The 15,870-nt window shown below is 40.6% G+C and overlaps 1 protein-coding gene across 1 annotated transcript; it reads right to left on the bottom strand.

Annotated features, from left to right (window-relative positions):
• Window positions 1-329: 329 nt before the first annotated feature.
• Window positions 330-15,386, bottom strand: LOC148654685 (uncharacterized). Its single transcript, XM_088647320.1, has 6 exons — window positions 15,073-15,386; window positions 14,192-14,403; window positions 12,112-12,181; window positions 11,602-11,692; window positions 11,146-11,255; window positions 330-3,015 (listed from the first exon to the last, which is right to left on the bottom strand). The coding sequence occupies exons 1-6, from the start codon at window positions 15,209-15,211 to the stop codon at window positions 2,726-2,728; spliced, it is 912 nt and encodes a 303-aa protein (XP_088503446.1). The 5' UTR covers window positions 15,212-15,386; the 3' UTR covers window positions 330-2,725.
• Between the last annotated feature and the right edge of the window lie 484 nt (window positions 15,387-15,870).

The raw sequence follows: 15,870 nt of genomic DNA, 5'->3' as shown, positions 1-15,870 counted from the left end.
GTTTCAAATGGAAGGAGGCCATTCCTCCCTCCTTGTCCCTTTGGTATCTGATTGCAAAGGATCTTGTTCAGCCATTGAGGATTTCAAGGTAATCTGCATTAGCGTGGTTTCGGTCCCCATGTTCAAGCCAAGAGACAAATGCAAGTTGTAGTACAAAAATGACATATAAAACTACAGTAAACGATCTGCCCTGTATAAAAACATTTAGTATTGATGCTAATGTGTGCCATGCCATTTTAAGGATGAAATCACTTTAGGGTCTCTTTAACATAGCATGTTTACATTAAGTCTTTAAAACCACAATAATAAAAGCAGAAAAAAAGACAACACAAAATTGACTAATTTATTTAAAGTAAGGCAACCAAACAGATCATAACCAAGTCTGCACACAAACCATACAGTACTTTCACCTTGCTAGCAAGGCACTCCACCTTCAGTAGACATGTTTAACAGATAATATAGACAGGTATCTCAAACGGCAATGAAGGTTACAAACCAGACGTTCCTTTTTACTGATGAAGTCTGTATTGTACTCTTTATTGTTGAAATGCTATTGTTGAAATGCTTTTTTGTTGAAACTCTTCTTGCTTCCCCTGTGTGACAAAGTATATAGTATATATAGATTGTAAGATTAAATCTCTCAGAAAACACAACACTGTTTTAAGAGACGCAAATACAAATGACTCATGTAGTTCAAGTAGGGAGCTGCATCAGCATGCGTAGTCTGCAAAGGAACAAGTAATAGGTTTATTCCATGCTGAAAAGAGAAGGAAGGAAACACATTTCGGCTGTGGAGCCTTCTTCGGGTATGAATCATTGAATCACAAATGAATCGTTATCTCTATCTTATCATTGTGATATGCAGTTGTAGACAAGTTCACGTGTCCACCTGTTTTTATTTTCATACAAGAGGGAAACCACTTCAGCCACCACTGAAGTACAGTACCCACCTGCGTAATGCACAGCCAACACACTACTCAGCACATCAGATGGAATAGGATACATTTCTATGGAGAAATGTTTTATGCAGTCTACATTGTTTAAGCCAGAATTAAAATTAGCTATATTCACACGTCTGCTCTTTCAAACTCAGCCCTGGGATTCTTTACTATCCAAGATGTCAGCACCCTGGTTTAACTTTATATCTAAAGGATGGCACCTCCTACACTACAGTGTGCTTTGTCATCATACTGGGGCATTGGGTTGGGCATTCTGGCCTAGAGGGAGGAGTGGCACCTACCAGTCCAGCACCTTTAACAGCAGTGACCTGGTTTTTCATCCCAGTACTGACAAGAGCGAATCATGCATAGTGTTTAAGAAACAATCATGCTACAAGGCTGTTAGAGGGTTATTATACATGCAATTGATTCTTACTGAATTCACAACCATATATTACTTTTCAAGTTGTTTTATTTCCAAAACATGAGTTAAGAGTGTCTTTTGGTTTTTTCCTAGCAGTGCTCAGAATCACTTAATTGGATCAATGAGTTGCCCAGTTAAGAGAAATTAGATTGCTTTTCACATTTCTGGTCTATGAACATTTAAGGTAAAATGGTAAAAGGTGAAAGCTATATGTTTTATTTTAAAACCCAATATTTTCCTGCTTTTTAGTATACCCAGTTTAAGCAGTTTAGAGGCATTCATCAAACTTTCATACACCTTTTGTAAACAATATCAATGAAAACAATTCACTCAGATCTTCCCCCCCCCTAGAAAAATATAACCGGGTTCAAAGTCACAAATCAACAGTTCCACTTTTTTCCTCTTTGCAAAGAGTTACAAATCTTTGGTCCTCAACTACAACTAGTAATCTCAAGTTAGAAGATTTGTGTTTCCTTTTTATCCTAAAAGGTAAAGCCAATTTTTACCAAATAGTATTGTTTGTTTCTTGTTTAAAGCACCAGTATTAATTTATTGGGATATTAGATTAATTTAACCTACTAAAGATTATATCAATCATTCTATAGGTTCAGTAAACACAAACTGTATGGCCTTACAAATACGGGCAAAGTCCTCCTAAACAAAATTCACACCATTACATGAAGAATGAATTCCCTTGTATATATGAAGACTAGTATGATATAATTTGCCTTTACTCACAACAATCAATTTTTTTTCAAAGTCAACACATATCTGAATTGAGACATACCAGCAGAGGTTTCAACAAAAACACAGAACATGCAATGCATAGATTACGACCAAACATGCCTCACTAAAAACTAGAAGCCTCACACAGTTATACAGGAACAGATCCTCAAATACCTCATCCGTGGTAAATTTAAAAATCTATATAACTTTATAATAAATTAGAATAATGCCTATCCTGAAAATGCTGTAGAGTACTTAACAAGACTTTTTTTTTAGAACCAAGTAGATTTCTCAAAAGACCTAACTTTTACTCTGTCAGAGATATTCTCTCCTGCAACCCTGGAGTGCAACATCAAGTAGTGTAGCACAGCTCACACAGTGCAGTGGGTAAACACCTAAGGCACACTGGGCAGCCTCAGCTAGGTTCAGGTTTCACACTGGTGCAACCCAGGTGCACAATCCTTAAAGGGGTGCAATGTAAAAGCATAAGGAAGCTCTGGAACTGTTTAACATATGGTTTTAAAGATCACAGATGTAGAAACAATAGATACCAGACTTCATTTCTACTAAATCTGCAATTTAAAGAATAATGCACTGGGAAATCCTCAGTATTTTTAAAAACTCAGAAAGTTAGTGTTCACTCTTGTCTGTTACGTCTCCTTAATCCCGTTTCTTCTACCTCTTCAGAGTTAATATTAATAGCACCCACATTTTCAATGTTTGTTTCAAATGAACTCTCCAAGGAGGCCATATGATGGTCACTGCCACTGTTTTTATCCTCTTCACTTTCCAAAGCTGCTCCTAAGCTTGTGTCTGGGTCCTGGTGCTCTAACACATCCTGTTTGTCCACAGTGCGGCCTTCTGTCTCTTTCTCCTGGGCTGTCATTGACTGAAGAATGTCTTCAAGGTTCTTACCACAAGGTGGTTCTAACAGAAAAAAAAACAGTGACCATTCCAAATTAAACTTGCTTCGATCTGCCTATTAATTACATATATTCAAGAAGGTTTCTTATTTACTCCACAGTCATTTGCGCTGACAGAGTATAAATACTTTACATTTGGTAGGCTAATTTTTTCAAATTTAACATAAATACTGCAAACATAAGTAATATGTGTTTCAGCTTAACTAAGTCTAAACAAAGTTATCTGATATCTACAGTGGATATAAAAAGTCTATACACCCTTATTGGAATTGAGGGTGTGTAGACTGCAGTATGTCCAAAATTTGGCAGCCTGAATCCTGACCAGGTCTACTAGTGCAAATGTTCACATTACACCTATCCTGGAGTCCTTGCACTGACTTCCTGTCAAATTCCATGTGGATGCTCACCTATAAGGCTCTGCATGGCTTGGCACCTCAGTACCTGTCTGAACTATAATCGCCCTACTCCCCAGCTCGCAACCTTTGTTTTTCTAATTCTGGTCTCCTAACTGTCCTCCAAGCCTGTCTACATTATATGGGTGACAGGGCCTTCACTTGTTATGCCCCCAAGCTCTGGAACTCTCTCCCCAAGGATATCAGAGAGTCACCTTCTGTAAACTCAAATCCAGACTCAAAACTTTCTTCTTAAGAAGAGCCTTTACTTAACTTGTTCCATTCTTTACCCCTCTGCTTTTCCCAGTACCACCATCCACAGTCTCCTCTGTATATTGTAATTGTGTTTTACCTTGTGTATTCTTTTTAATTATTGTTGTTGTCATTCTGTAAAGCGCTTTAAGAAGCCACCTTTAAAGGCGCTATATAAAATAAAGTTTATTCTTATTATAGTATTATTATATTAAATTGCAAGTTTCTGTGATGTAAAGCCAAACATCAAGATAAATCATGTCAGACATTTTGCATCTTTAATATGACCTTGCAACCAACAAACTTCAAGAGAAAAACAAATAGATAATTATTAGGAAAAATGCTTGAAATTAAAAAACCTACAATACCCTGGTTGGATAAGTGTGCACCCCCCCAACTAATACTTTGTGGAAGCACCTTTTGCATTAATTACAGCATTAAGTCTTTGTGAATAAATCTCTATTAACTTTGCACACCTGGACTTTGCAATTTTATCCCACTCTTCCAAAAAAGTTCAAGCTCCTTCAAATTGCCAGGGGATCTCCTGTGCACAGTCCTGCTTAGGTCATTCCACAGATGTTCTATGGGATTGAGGTCTGGGCTCTGACTTGGCCATTCCAAGACTTTGATCTTGCTTTTCTGAAGCTATTCCTTGGTTGACTTGGATGTGTGCTTTGGGGCATTATCACGTTGGAAGGTGAAATTCCTCTTCATCTTCAGCTTTCTGACAGGCCAACAGGTTTTATGCCACAATATATATATATATTTGGAGCTAGTCATTATCCCATCTATCTTGACTAGAGCCCCTGTCCCAGCTAAAGAGAAGCAGCCCCAAAGCATGATCCTGCCACCACCATGCTTCACAGTAGGTACGGTGTTCTCTGGATGATGAGCTGTGTTGTCTTTGCACCAAACATATCTTTTAGAATTAAGGCCAAAAAGTTCAACCTTTGTCTCATCTGACCATAAGACATTTTCCCATATGGTTTGGGGTGATTGAATGTATTTTTTTTGCTAAATTTAGACAGGCTTGGATGTTCTTTTTTGTGAGAAATGGCTTCCGTCTTGCCACCCTACCCCATAGCCCAGACATGTGCAGAATACGGGAGATTGTTGTCACATGCAAGGAGTGACCAGTACCTGCCAGAAATTCCTCCAGCTCCTTTAATGGTGCTGTAGGCCTCTTGGTAGCCTCCCTGATAAGTTTTCTCCTTGTCTTGTCATCAACTTTGGAGGGTCATCCTGATCTTTGGCAATGTACCTGTGGTGCCATATTTTCTCCACTTATTGATAGTCTTCACAGTGATCCAATGCCTTTGATATTCATTTATACCCCTCTCCTGATCGGTACTTTCAACAATAAGATCCCATAGACATTTTGTCAGCTCCTTGCGGACCACAGCTATACCAGTAGAATGTGAAGTAAGAGACAAGATGTAAAAAGGGTTAACTTAAGTCAGTTCTGCCTGAAAATTAGACTTCTAAGCAACAGGAGTTTATGGCAGGAAAGGGGGTTAACTGATAAGGATTCCAGATGCGAGCAAGGAACCCCCCCCTGGGGGTATAATCTTAAACTGACCATTTGGCCAGGGCCTCTTAACTGGCCAAATACCATGACCCCCCCCCCCCTTACCTTAACACCGAATGATGTCTGAAGCAGCAAGCAAGGACTATATAACCTAAAAGTTTGTACCGGCACATCGAACAATACTTCGGTTTTGTTGTTTCTTGCGGGAAACAAGACTTCGGCTTTATTGTTCCTTGCATGCAATAAACTCATCTGTTTTACTTCATCTCGGGATCAAGAACCTTATTCCTTCTGTTACAACAAATTTGGCGTAGTCGGCGGATGCTCCAGAAGGCGCAGAACTTCCCATTGGCAGGAGAGACGGTCAGCGCTCACATTACTAAGAGGTAAGGACTCCTCTTTTTTAAAAAAAAAGTCCCGACTCTCTCTGACCGATTGGGAAGTCTCTGCTTACTGCAAGAATCGCCCGAGATGACAGAGTAAACGTGATTTCCTGAATTCCTCTGGCCCGGGGAAGACACCGGTGTATGTAATGGGTTGTTTGCTGTAAGCCCAGAATTTGGTCTGGCAGGCGGTCCGCGGTATTGTGTACAGGCGTTCGAAGCTGGTGTATGCCTTAATTGCGCGTGGAGTTTAACGGGTTTTGGACCTTTACCGCGAAGTTCAGGACTGGTGTGGGCCTTAATTGCGCCCGGAGTTCTGAAGTTCAGGACTGGTTTGGGCCTTTATTGCGCCCGGAGTTCTGAGGCTCAGGATCGGTGTGGGCCTTAATTGTGCCCGGGGTTCTGGAGCAAGTGGTGCATTAAATGCACGTAATTCAGGACTGGTGTGGGCCTTAATTGCGCCAGGAGTTCTGAGGCTCAGGATAGGTGTGGGCCTTAATTGCGCCCGGGGTTCTGGAGCTGAGTGGTGCATTAAATGCACGTATAATCCAGGATTGGTGTGGGCCTTAATTGCGCCCAGGGTCCTGAGATTAGCTACGCCTTGATCGTGCACGGATTGGCGTGGCATGGTTTTTTGTTTTAAAGGAAACAGAAGTAGGAGATATATATATGTATGTTTTTGGTGTTTTCCTTGTTTGTGAAATACATATACACACGCACGACACTAACATAAACACACCTCATAATAAAAGAGCAAAGCATTAAGTAGCAGGATTTAAAGGACGTTGAGACTCAAGAATCGCCCTGATTGAGCTCAGTGTGTAAGTCCACCCCGGGGCAAAAGCAGCGATGCTGGCGTTCTGGGGATGGTGAATTACTGATCAAGAAAGGGGGTTTTCGAGGTCTCGTTCCTTACCTGTGAACAGTGCGGTGTAAGTCCTCTCTAAAGTCTCTGAGAGGCATTTACATCTGGAGCCCTTGGCTGAATGAGTGCAGGAATGCACAGGTTTTTCAAGTGAAAGCATCCCCTTACTGTATGAGCTGTTACCTCACACACAACAAAAGTAAAAGAGACCGAACATGTGTGCTAACTGATGGTTTGAGAAAGTGGTGGAAGGGTCCGTTTATATATCGGAAAAGTGTAAGTTGACGGAAAAAAAAGGAGAAAAATATGCGAAAAGTTGAGTTTGTCAGAGGGAGTCTGGGGCGAAGACACCTGTAAAGAAAGCATATGCGTATTGATTGGCAAAAGCACAAGCATGTAGCTCCCACCCTGGTGCACGGCCGGCACCAGTGGTGGCAGATACATGAGAAAAAAAAAAGAAATTGGGATGTGACTTCTTAAAAGTGTGTTTACGGGGAAAACAAAAACCCGGAAGAAAAGATACTTTAATCGCTACGAAAGAGTATGAACAAAAGCGAAAAGAGGCAGTGCAGGAGAATCGGAAACTAAAAGAAGAATTAGTTCCTGGTCGCACTGCACTAGTTAATGTGTTATATCCTGCTCTCCCATAGGGGAACAGACAGGCAGGAAATGAAAATAATTGGGATCAATTCCCACAGTGACCATATGGAGACGGGGGGTCTGAGTGGGATGACACCTGGTACGAGTGTGATAGAGACGGAACAGGTACTCCCTTCTTAAACAGAGGGCGCCCGCAGACCTGTACTCTCACCCTAAGTGGGAGAGGGCCTGATGTAGCGGGGGCTGGCGCTGTTGATGACAGCGTCACTCTAACTGTCTCGGACCCCGTCGAGGGGGGTCCACACTTGCACCTACCTTCCCCGATTCCCCCATACGATCAAATCCAAAACCGGAAGATATTGACCGGTGGGCTAAAGTACCGCACCCGAAATTAGGAACGCAGCGAACCTGGAGTGCGCTTCAGGAATTAAAAGGATTCATGTAGAAAATAAAACAAGAATACAGCACATTGTAGTATGAAGAGAAAAATATATTCTCGATGTGTATGTGTGTTTTATGAATTTGTGTGCCGGCATGTATGTGTCTAACTGTGAGTTTTGGTATAATAAATGACGGTGTGAGTGTGTTTAGCCAGCGGGACTGGCTAGAGACGTAACTAAAGAGACTTGACGAAAATCAACTTAAGGAGATTGGAAAATATAAGAGCGTCTGAAACGTATAAGTACAGTACAGGTGGACGTAAAAGTAGTTAGATAAACAGTTTTTGTATTTTTATACAATTAGTTGGAATAATGGAAACAATTTGGATTTATTCAAATGTCTCGAAACCAGACATGCTGAAACGCTGTAGGTTTAGAATCGAGACTGGGGAGAATAACGTCTTGTGAGAAGATCTGTTTACCTAACAATTAGATCCTGTAAATCCCTTGTAGCCTCCCTAAATCTGTCCCAGTCCAGTGGATAAAAATGTACTGTTAATGGAGTGTTGGTTTCTCTGTTAGGGGATACTGGAGCACTACTGTCATGCTTGTTTCACTCCTCTGTTCAAAAGTGTGCTATAGAGTAATGTATATGGGGAGACGGCAGGAAGTCACAGGAGTATTGGGGCAGCAAGTTTTACTTGCCGAGTACCAGATTTTAATGGGTGGTTTTATCCCAGATCTATTGGGTTGGAATATTATGCATTACAAAGAATGACTATCCAGAACAGGGTATCACGTGGCTTCAACTGACTGTGATCACTCAGTATGTTGATGGTATTCTGAGTGCTTCCCCTGACGAGGAAACCCACAAGTCTGAGTTGCTTCAGCTTTAGAGTCTCTAATAGAAGCAGTTATGATAAGGCCCTTTTGTGCCTAGCATTGTGAAATTTTAACAGGGCCTGGGTGCAATGTTTTTACGGGTGCACAACTCTTAACAGATCTGCTTAAGGGGGGAGTGCAGTACAAGGACAAGATTTCCTTGGTTCCAGCAGCAAAAGCCGCCTGTTATAATTTGAAACAAGCTCTCTTACAGGTGCCGAGACTGGGGTTTCCTCAGATGGATCAACCATTCTTTGTATGTAAGTGTGGAAAAAGGGTTCTGGGCAGCTGTGCTGACGCAAGAGCATGGATATAGGCACTATTATACCATTAGATGCTGTAGCCAAAAGGTGGGGGACCGTGAAAATTTAAGAAAATGTAATACTGCTTACTGATGGGTCCTCTCTGATGCATGAGGGAGAACAGAGAACAGGCTGAGCTGTTACAACAGAATTCAAGGTGCTAACAATCGGAAAAATGCCCCTCCACTGCCTCAGCGCAGCAAGCCAGTTAAGAGCAGTGATGGGAGATTGTAAAAAGAAAGATGTTAAAGGGTTACTGTATATGTATATAATGTATGTATTTGTTGCATGTAGGCCACAATTCTGGATGGCTATGGAGAAATAGGATTCTCTCACAACGGCAGGGACTCCAGTTAAGAATACTGGGCTTGTCTCTGAACTGATTTGTAGTTTTACAGCTGCCGACAGAAGCAGCTTGAGTAAGGTGTAAATAACACAATAAATAAAGAATTCCAGTAACTCAAGGTAACAACCATGCAGATGCAGATGCCAGACGAGCGGCACTGGGAGAGCGGGAGTCTGAGACCCCAATGAAACCTCTATTGGGGAAAAGGGAGAATTCAGGTTGAGGCCTTTAATAGATGTTTAATAGTGGTTAGAACAAATGTGTAAAGAATGTGGGGTTGTATGATGATGTGATGTGGGCTGGCACATACCCAAGTGTATGACAAAGATGATCCCGTGGTACGGACTGCCCTGCCCCTTGGATACTGATCTAGGGGCATACTACACTGGGAAGGTGTGCCAGGCTGTAATTGCCTCACTAGGGGTAAGTCGGAAGTCACATTGCCCCCATCACCCACAGTCTGAAAGACCAACTGAGGAAATATCAACTGAAGGAACACCGTGGGTAGATGCTCTACCTGCAGTCCTGTGCGGTTTGCGGGCTGGAGCAAACAGAACTGTGAGACTGAGCCCATTTGAGATCATCACGGGCAGCAAAAGAAACTCCCTGGAGGCCAAGTTTGGCTAACGCACTGATGAATTCACTAACTCTCTATTAAAGTATTGTAGGTTTGTTAACTGAAGCAGTGCACAAGGCTCGTGAACAGGTGCCGGACGCTTGGGGACCTCCAGTAGAGGGGAGACACGACCGGATACCTGGCGAGTGGGTGTATGTGAAGAAGAGATACCCTGCCAGACGTTGCAATCCTGCTGGGAGGGACCATATCAAGTGCCACTAACTACTGATTGTGTCCTGAGTGACAGGATGAGATCGCTGGATCCGCGCATCGCACTTTCACCGACCCACGGCACCAGAGACTGAGTGAACAGAAAGAAGGATGTTGTTACCGTTTCTGTGTCTGATGCTTCCTAAGACCAACAGTGTACTTGTTAGGCCTGAGGAGCATTACTGGGGATAAGGTATCAATACATTCCGGGTGTTGGCATATCTATCAGCCAAAAAATTATAATCGGAGTTGGGTCAATATTCCTATTCCAAGATCCTGATGATAGATCTCCACATGGCTGAGGTCTGCGTTTGGGTCCTGGAGTAGGACTTTATGTATTTGTAGGATTAGGGTTGTTTTATATGTATAACTGTAACTATCACGTGTACAAAAACATCAATAACATCTTGTTGTAACCGTGGAACGCACAATGTCATGGTAATGGTAAAAAAAGGAAAGATCTGCCCTGACATTGTATGTGTAAAAATAGGCAGTCCTGACGTATGCCATATTTTATAAGGGGGGAATGAAGTAAGAGACAAGATGTAAAAAGGGTTAACTTAAGTCAGTTCTGCCTGAAAATTAGACTTCTAAGCAACAGGGGTTTATGGCAGGAAAGGGGGTTAACTGATAAGGATTCCAGATGCGAGCAAGGAACCCCCTGGGGGTATAATCTTAAACTGACCATTTGGCCCGGGCCTCTTAACTGGCCAAATACCATGACCCCCCCCCCTTACCATAACACCGAATGACGTCTGAACCAGCAAGCAAGGACTATATAACCTGAAAGTTTGTACCGGCACATCGAACAATACTTCGGTTTTGTTGTTTCTTGCGGGAAACAAGACTTCGGCTTTATTGTTCCTTGCATGCAATAAACTCATCTGTTTTACTTCATCTCGGGATCAAGAACCTTATTCCTTCTGTTACAACAAATGCAACCATGAAAGTTTCAAGGAAATCCTACAGGAACAGATGGTTTTTATTTGGGGTTAATCAGAATCACTTTCATTGATGGCAGGTGTATGCTACTTACCTTTGGACATGATTTTGAATGTGATTGGTTAACTGTACAGCCCCCATTATAAAAGGGTGTGCACACTTATGCAACCAGGGTTTTGTAGTTTGTTTTTTTTCATTTCAATTATTATTCCTAATAATAAACTATTTGTTTTTCTCTTGAATTTAGTTGGTTACAAGGTCACATTAAAGATGGAAAATGTTCTGACATGATTTATCTCGATTTCTGGCTTTACATCACAAAAACCTGCAATTTCAATAAGGGTGTGTAGACTTTTCATATCCACTGTATATACAAACACAGGCCTCCAGAAACTGCCAAGGCCTTTAATACTTTCAGGTAAGAAGAGAAACCAACCTTCAGGATTTAGAGGAGGGAAGTCCATGCCTCTCTTTTTCATCAGCTGTCTAATGGAGTGTAGCTGGGCCATGATCTCATTCTTCTGTTCAAAGGCCACAGATTCCACACTGGAATGTGGTGGGGACAAAAGTTCAGACCATCAAAAAATGAACACATGCTTTTGTATAAACAACATTTAGAATTACAGCTGTACATCTAGAGAGCAAGAGTTTAGGAGCAGGAACAACGAGCTGCATTTGACTTCTTTGTATTCACCGTCTTTCTTTGACCAAGAGGAAAAAAAAAATATTAAAGTGCCCTTTCTTTCAAATCACAATTTTAAGGAATTTCTGTAAATAAGAGCTAGATGAGTTTCAGACATAACGTCTATGTAATAACTGCATTGAAGGTATATTAATAGGACATACACAGAAGATTCTCTATACCTATTTTAAACACTGGACATTCACTCACCAGGTAGTCAATGGGTCTAGCTGGGTCAGTATTGAATTAAGCATCTTCTCTGTTTGAGCTAGACGCTGCTCAAGTTCGTTCAGTTGATTTTCTGTTAAGATCATAACCATTAAAATAGGTTATTACACTGTACTGGACTTTAAATCAAATCGTATTACTACCTCTGCCTTGGCTACAGGTACAGCAGGCTTTCCTTCTTTGATATGTCTCAACACTTAAAAAATACAATATGGTGACAGTGATTGCTGTTAGTAAATAAGAAATTTACTGTATTAGCCTAAATTAAAAAAAACACAAATTGTTCTGCATCACTAAAGTTGCAATGTAAACAAGTGTTCTAAAAGAAAACCTTCTGAACTCCAAACCATTAAGTTACAGTTTAAACTCTGGTTATCAAAAGAGTGCTGTCAATATACTCAAACTGCATGGTAACAGCCACCATCCCACAACGAGCATTAAATTACACCATCCTCTCTAAATGTATCACAACATGAATAAAAAATACTTTACCTGTCTCCTCTGACTTTTTAGCTCCCTTAGAAGTCTTTTCCTTGCCAGTCTGAGATTCACTGGATTGAATCTGTATATTACAGAAGTGGTAAAAGCAATTACATTTAGAAAATGTAAAATCAGAACCTCAACTCTAAGCTCTACAGTGAAAACACATGTTTCACAATGCATTTGTCTATAAATGTTTTAGAATAAAACAATACAGATGTATTTAGTGCCTGTGAGCAGAAAAAGTTGTTGGTATTCTTCAATAAAGTAAAAAAATAGGTCTTGAATCTGGAACATTAAAAACTGACGTGTCAAGCTCCTCACATGTGGAAGCCCACCCCAATGACAGGAGAAAATCTTCACCAATAGAATTCCAATCCCTAATTTCAATTCAAGCCATATGGTGCCAGACACTGAATGGAGCTAAGCCATGGAATATTTGTATACTAACGAAAATAAGAAGCAAGGAAGAAATTTAAGACACTGTATCAATAACATTAGAGGCACTACTGCATACATTGTTTTCAGATGAAAACAGCACAAGCCTTTTTAGTGCTTGCACTATCAAAGTAAATAGTAGCAGGTAAGGTGTTAAGCAAAGCAGTTAACATCAGATTCAAATGTAATATATCATACGCTCATCAATGGAGATATAAGTCAGCTAAAAACAGGGATGCATAATGAATACTGCTTCCATCCAGTGATGGGACTTATTGATAAATTGTTATTGTCAGAGTTTGGTTTTATAATAACTTGAGATTTCTATTCTTGACACTAGACAAAACCACAATTGTTATTTAAATATACTTCTTTGTAGTTTTCATGTGCAGTCACACAGAACTTTGCAAAAGTATTCCTATGGCTCCTCATTTTGCAAAATTACAAAAAATTATGCACACTCATTTTTTTACATTTAAGATTTTGTTCAAAATCAAGATGTTTAAACTAAAGATGTCTACGGGTAAGATAACAGATAATAAATAATAGATGTCAGCAAAAACTAAAATAAAGTAAGTATTTATTTACAATATTTAGTGGAAGCACTTCCTGCAGTAATTACAACTGCAAGGCTGTTTGTGTCTATGCACACTGTCTTGTTGCAATGTTTGATTATTCTTTCAGACTTTTGTTCATGCGTTCACAACCTCAAGTTGCTTGGAGTTCACTTATCGTATGGATAAAGGTTTTCATGACTTTCCACAGATTCTCAAAAGAACTCAAGACAGAATTTGAGCCACTGAAAGACATGCACTTTCTTACGGCAAGCCACTCCAGTGTAGCTCTGGCCTTGTGCCTGTGGTATTTGTCTTTCTGAAAGGTGAATTTTTGTTCCAGTTTTAAGTCTAAAATAGGTTTTTCTCAAAGATGTCCAAGTACTTCGCTCCATCTATATTCCCATCAGTCTTGACAAGCTTCAAATAATGATGCCACCACCATGCTTAACAGTAGGGATGGTGTTGACTGAGTAATGCATTATATTGGGATTGTGTCAGATGTAACGTTTTGCAATGCAATATTTACAACCGATGAGGTGTATTATTCTGATCTACTAATTGTGTGGCTCATTAAGGTAATTTCTGCACCTAAATTAATCAGTGTGTGCTTACTTATGTAATCATGACTCCTCCATTTTTGCTTTCAGATTTCTTCTTCCATTTTGTTTTTTCCTTTGTGTGGGGCAGGCTGTGTACATAACAAATATTAATGACTACTTCAAAGTGTCATGACTGCAGGCTTAAAACCAACAAAATGTGAAAACTGTGCAAGAGTCTGCATACTTTTTGCAAGGCATGTATATGAAGTCAGGATTTGTTAAGGCCGTTTCACATTCATTTTGCCTCACAGAAATATTAACTTCTGTGTTCCTGTTCTACCACAGGGATTACAGCAGGCTGGCTAATATTGTTAATACAATTAGCTTTCACACAGCACATTTAATCACCCAGGGGTCCCAGAGCTCCCTCCAAATCTCTTATGCCATGATGCAGAAGAAAACATTACTCATCTGCATTACAGAGTATCTTTAACAGCTGTGAGAAAGAGCTAATTGTTAAAGGGTGCTCTGCCAAACGTTGTCGAAAATCTGTGTTACCTTAAGAAACTTGTAGACAGCAAAGACGCCCACGCCAATGGCATACAATGGCATCAGGGTAAAGACATAGCCTTTATTATTTGCTTTAAGCCGTTCGCTCTTTATCTCTTGCTCCATCATTTTTCTCATCTGTTGTATGTTCTCAAATGACTGGCCCTTCCCACTTCCTGTATCCATATTGACCTGATGTCCTCTTAATGGACCAGGGCCGACTGCAACACAGAGAAGACAGATCACGTTTTTGTAAGCTGAACTGCAGTAACTGCATAAAGCCCACAGCTGGCAGTTTGTGTGTGACCCACAAGTTTTAAACAACGAAAAACAAAATATTTGCTTTCCAGATTAAAACACTGTATGCAACACAGTTTCTTGACATTTTTATTATTCAGTCACTGGTTAGTGTAGGGACAGTAGATCTTCAAAAAAAGAAATTGCTATTCATTTTGCTATTCACTTGGGAAATTTCTAAATTTTCAGATTTAAAATGCATTTTGTTTTCCTTTACCGACAAAGAGTGTTTGGCAAATTAACAAATAATTAAAAATAATTATTTAGGTCTTTTGTGTTTCTTTTACACTGTGCAGAACGGTAAATAAAATTAAGTATAAAAACACAAAATTGATTGTTTACAGTAATCCTCACCCCTATTTGGAGGATAAAAGCAGCGTCGTACCTTAGGATATTAACAGGGCTGAATTAGTGTTTTGTCTGTGACTCGCAAGCGTGCAATGTTGTGTTTTTGTCCATGCAAAACGCGCATCTCGTCCTGTCAGAACACATGCTTCAGTGCAGCCAACCGATTTAAGGTGGTGCACCCACGATAAACAGCACCCAGTTCCCATGCTCTCGTAAAGGTCGCCCAGCGCGTCGAACACTGTTACCTTTCCTACTGAAATGCGGCTCGAACGCTCTTGGATCTTTCGACCCGGTTCCGCCCCCGAACATTCTGGGGAAAACCAGGCAGCCACACAGCACGGCGGCGAAGGCGACCGTCAACTGCTGCGAATATGTCAGAACCATCGCTGGAAAAACTCAAAAAAAATACACAAAAGCCAGGCACGACCCACTCCTCATGAAAAGTTCACTTGATCTTAGCCAAATTCCAATATGATAAAAACCCAGCAGCGTTCTTCTAAATACATAACCACTTCCTCTTACTCGATAATTTACATTTCCTGTCTGTAGTCCAACCAATCCTCTGTTCAAATTAACTGAAAGGAAATGGCGGTGATTGGTTGGTTTTCAAATGACTGACACCACCATGCACATATCACAGACGAGAATAAAATCATCACTTGAGCTTTGATCACATAAGTTCTACTGAAACAAAGAATGGCCGTGAGTGGCTTAATAGCTACCGCAAAACTTTGGTGTTTCCCTTGGGTGTTGGTTTTATTTCCAGCCTGGAGCCTTTTGCCCTTCTGTGCGTAGTGTTCATATTTTTTTAACCTACAACCGAAGACACCAACTGTAGGATTTGATTACCAGGTATCTCCTAATTGTTGTGCATTGAGTGTCCTACGATGAACTGTCGTCACCTCCAGTGTACATCCTGTCTGTCGCCTATTGGAAGATAAGATAAGATCACTTTATTGGTCATGTACAGTACAATTTCATGCATAGGAATTAGTCTTTTTCACATACCCCAGCTTGCTCTCCATGAGAGACAGACACACAGA

This window comes from Lepisosteus platostomus, chromosome 9 (assembly GCF_059453375.1).
Source record: "Lepisosteus platostomus isolate fLepPlt1 chromosome 9, fLepPlt1.hap1, whole genome shotgun sequence".
NCBI classification, from domain to species: domain Eukaryota; kingdom Metazoa; phylum Chordata; class Actinopteri; order Semionotiformes; family Lepisosteidae; genus Lepisosteus; species Lepisosteus platostomus.
Note: the sequence above shows the minus strand (reverse complement) of the source record. Positions and strands in the feature narration are given on the sequence as shown.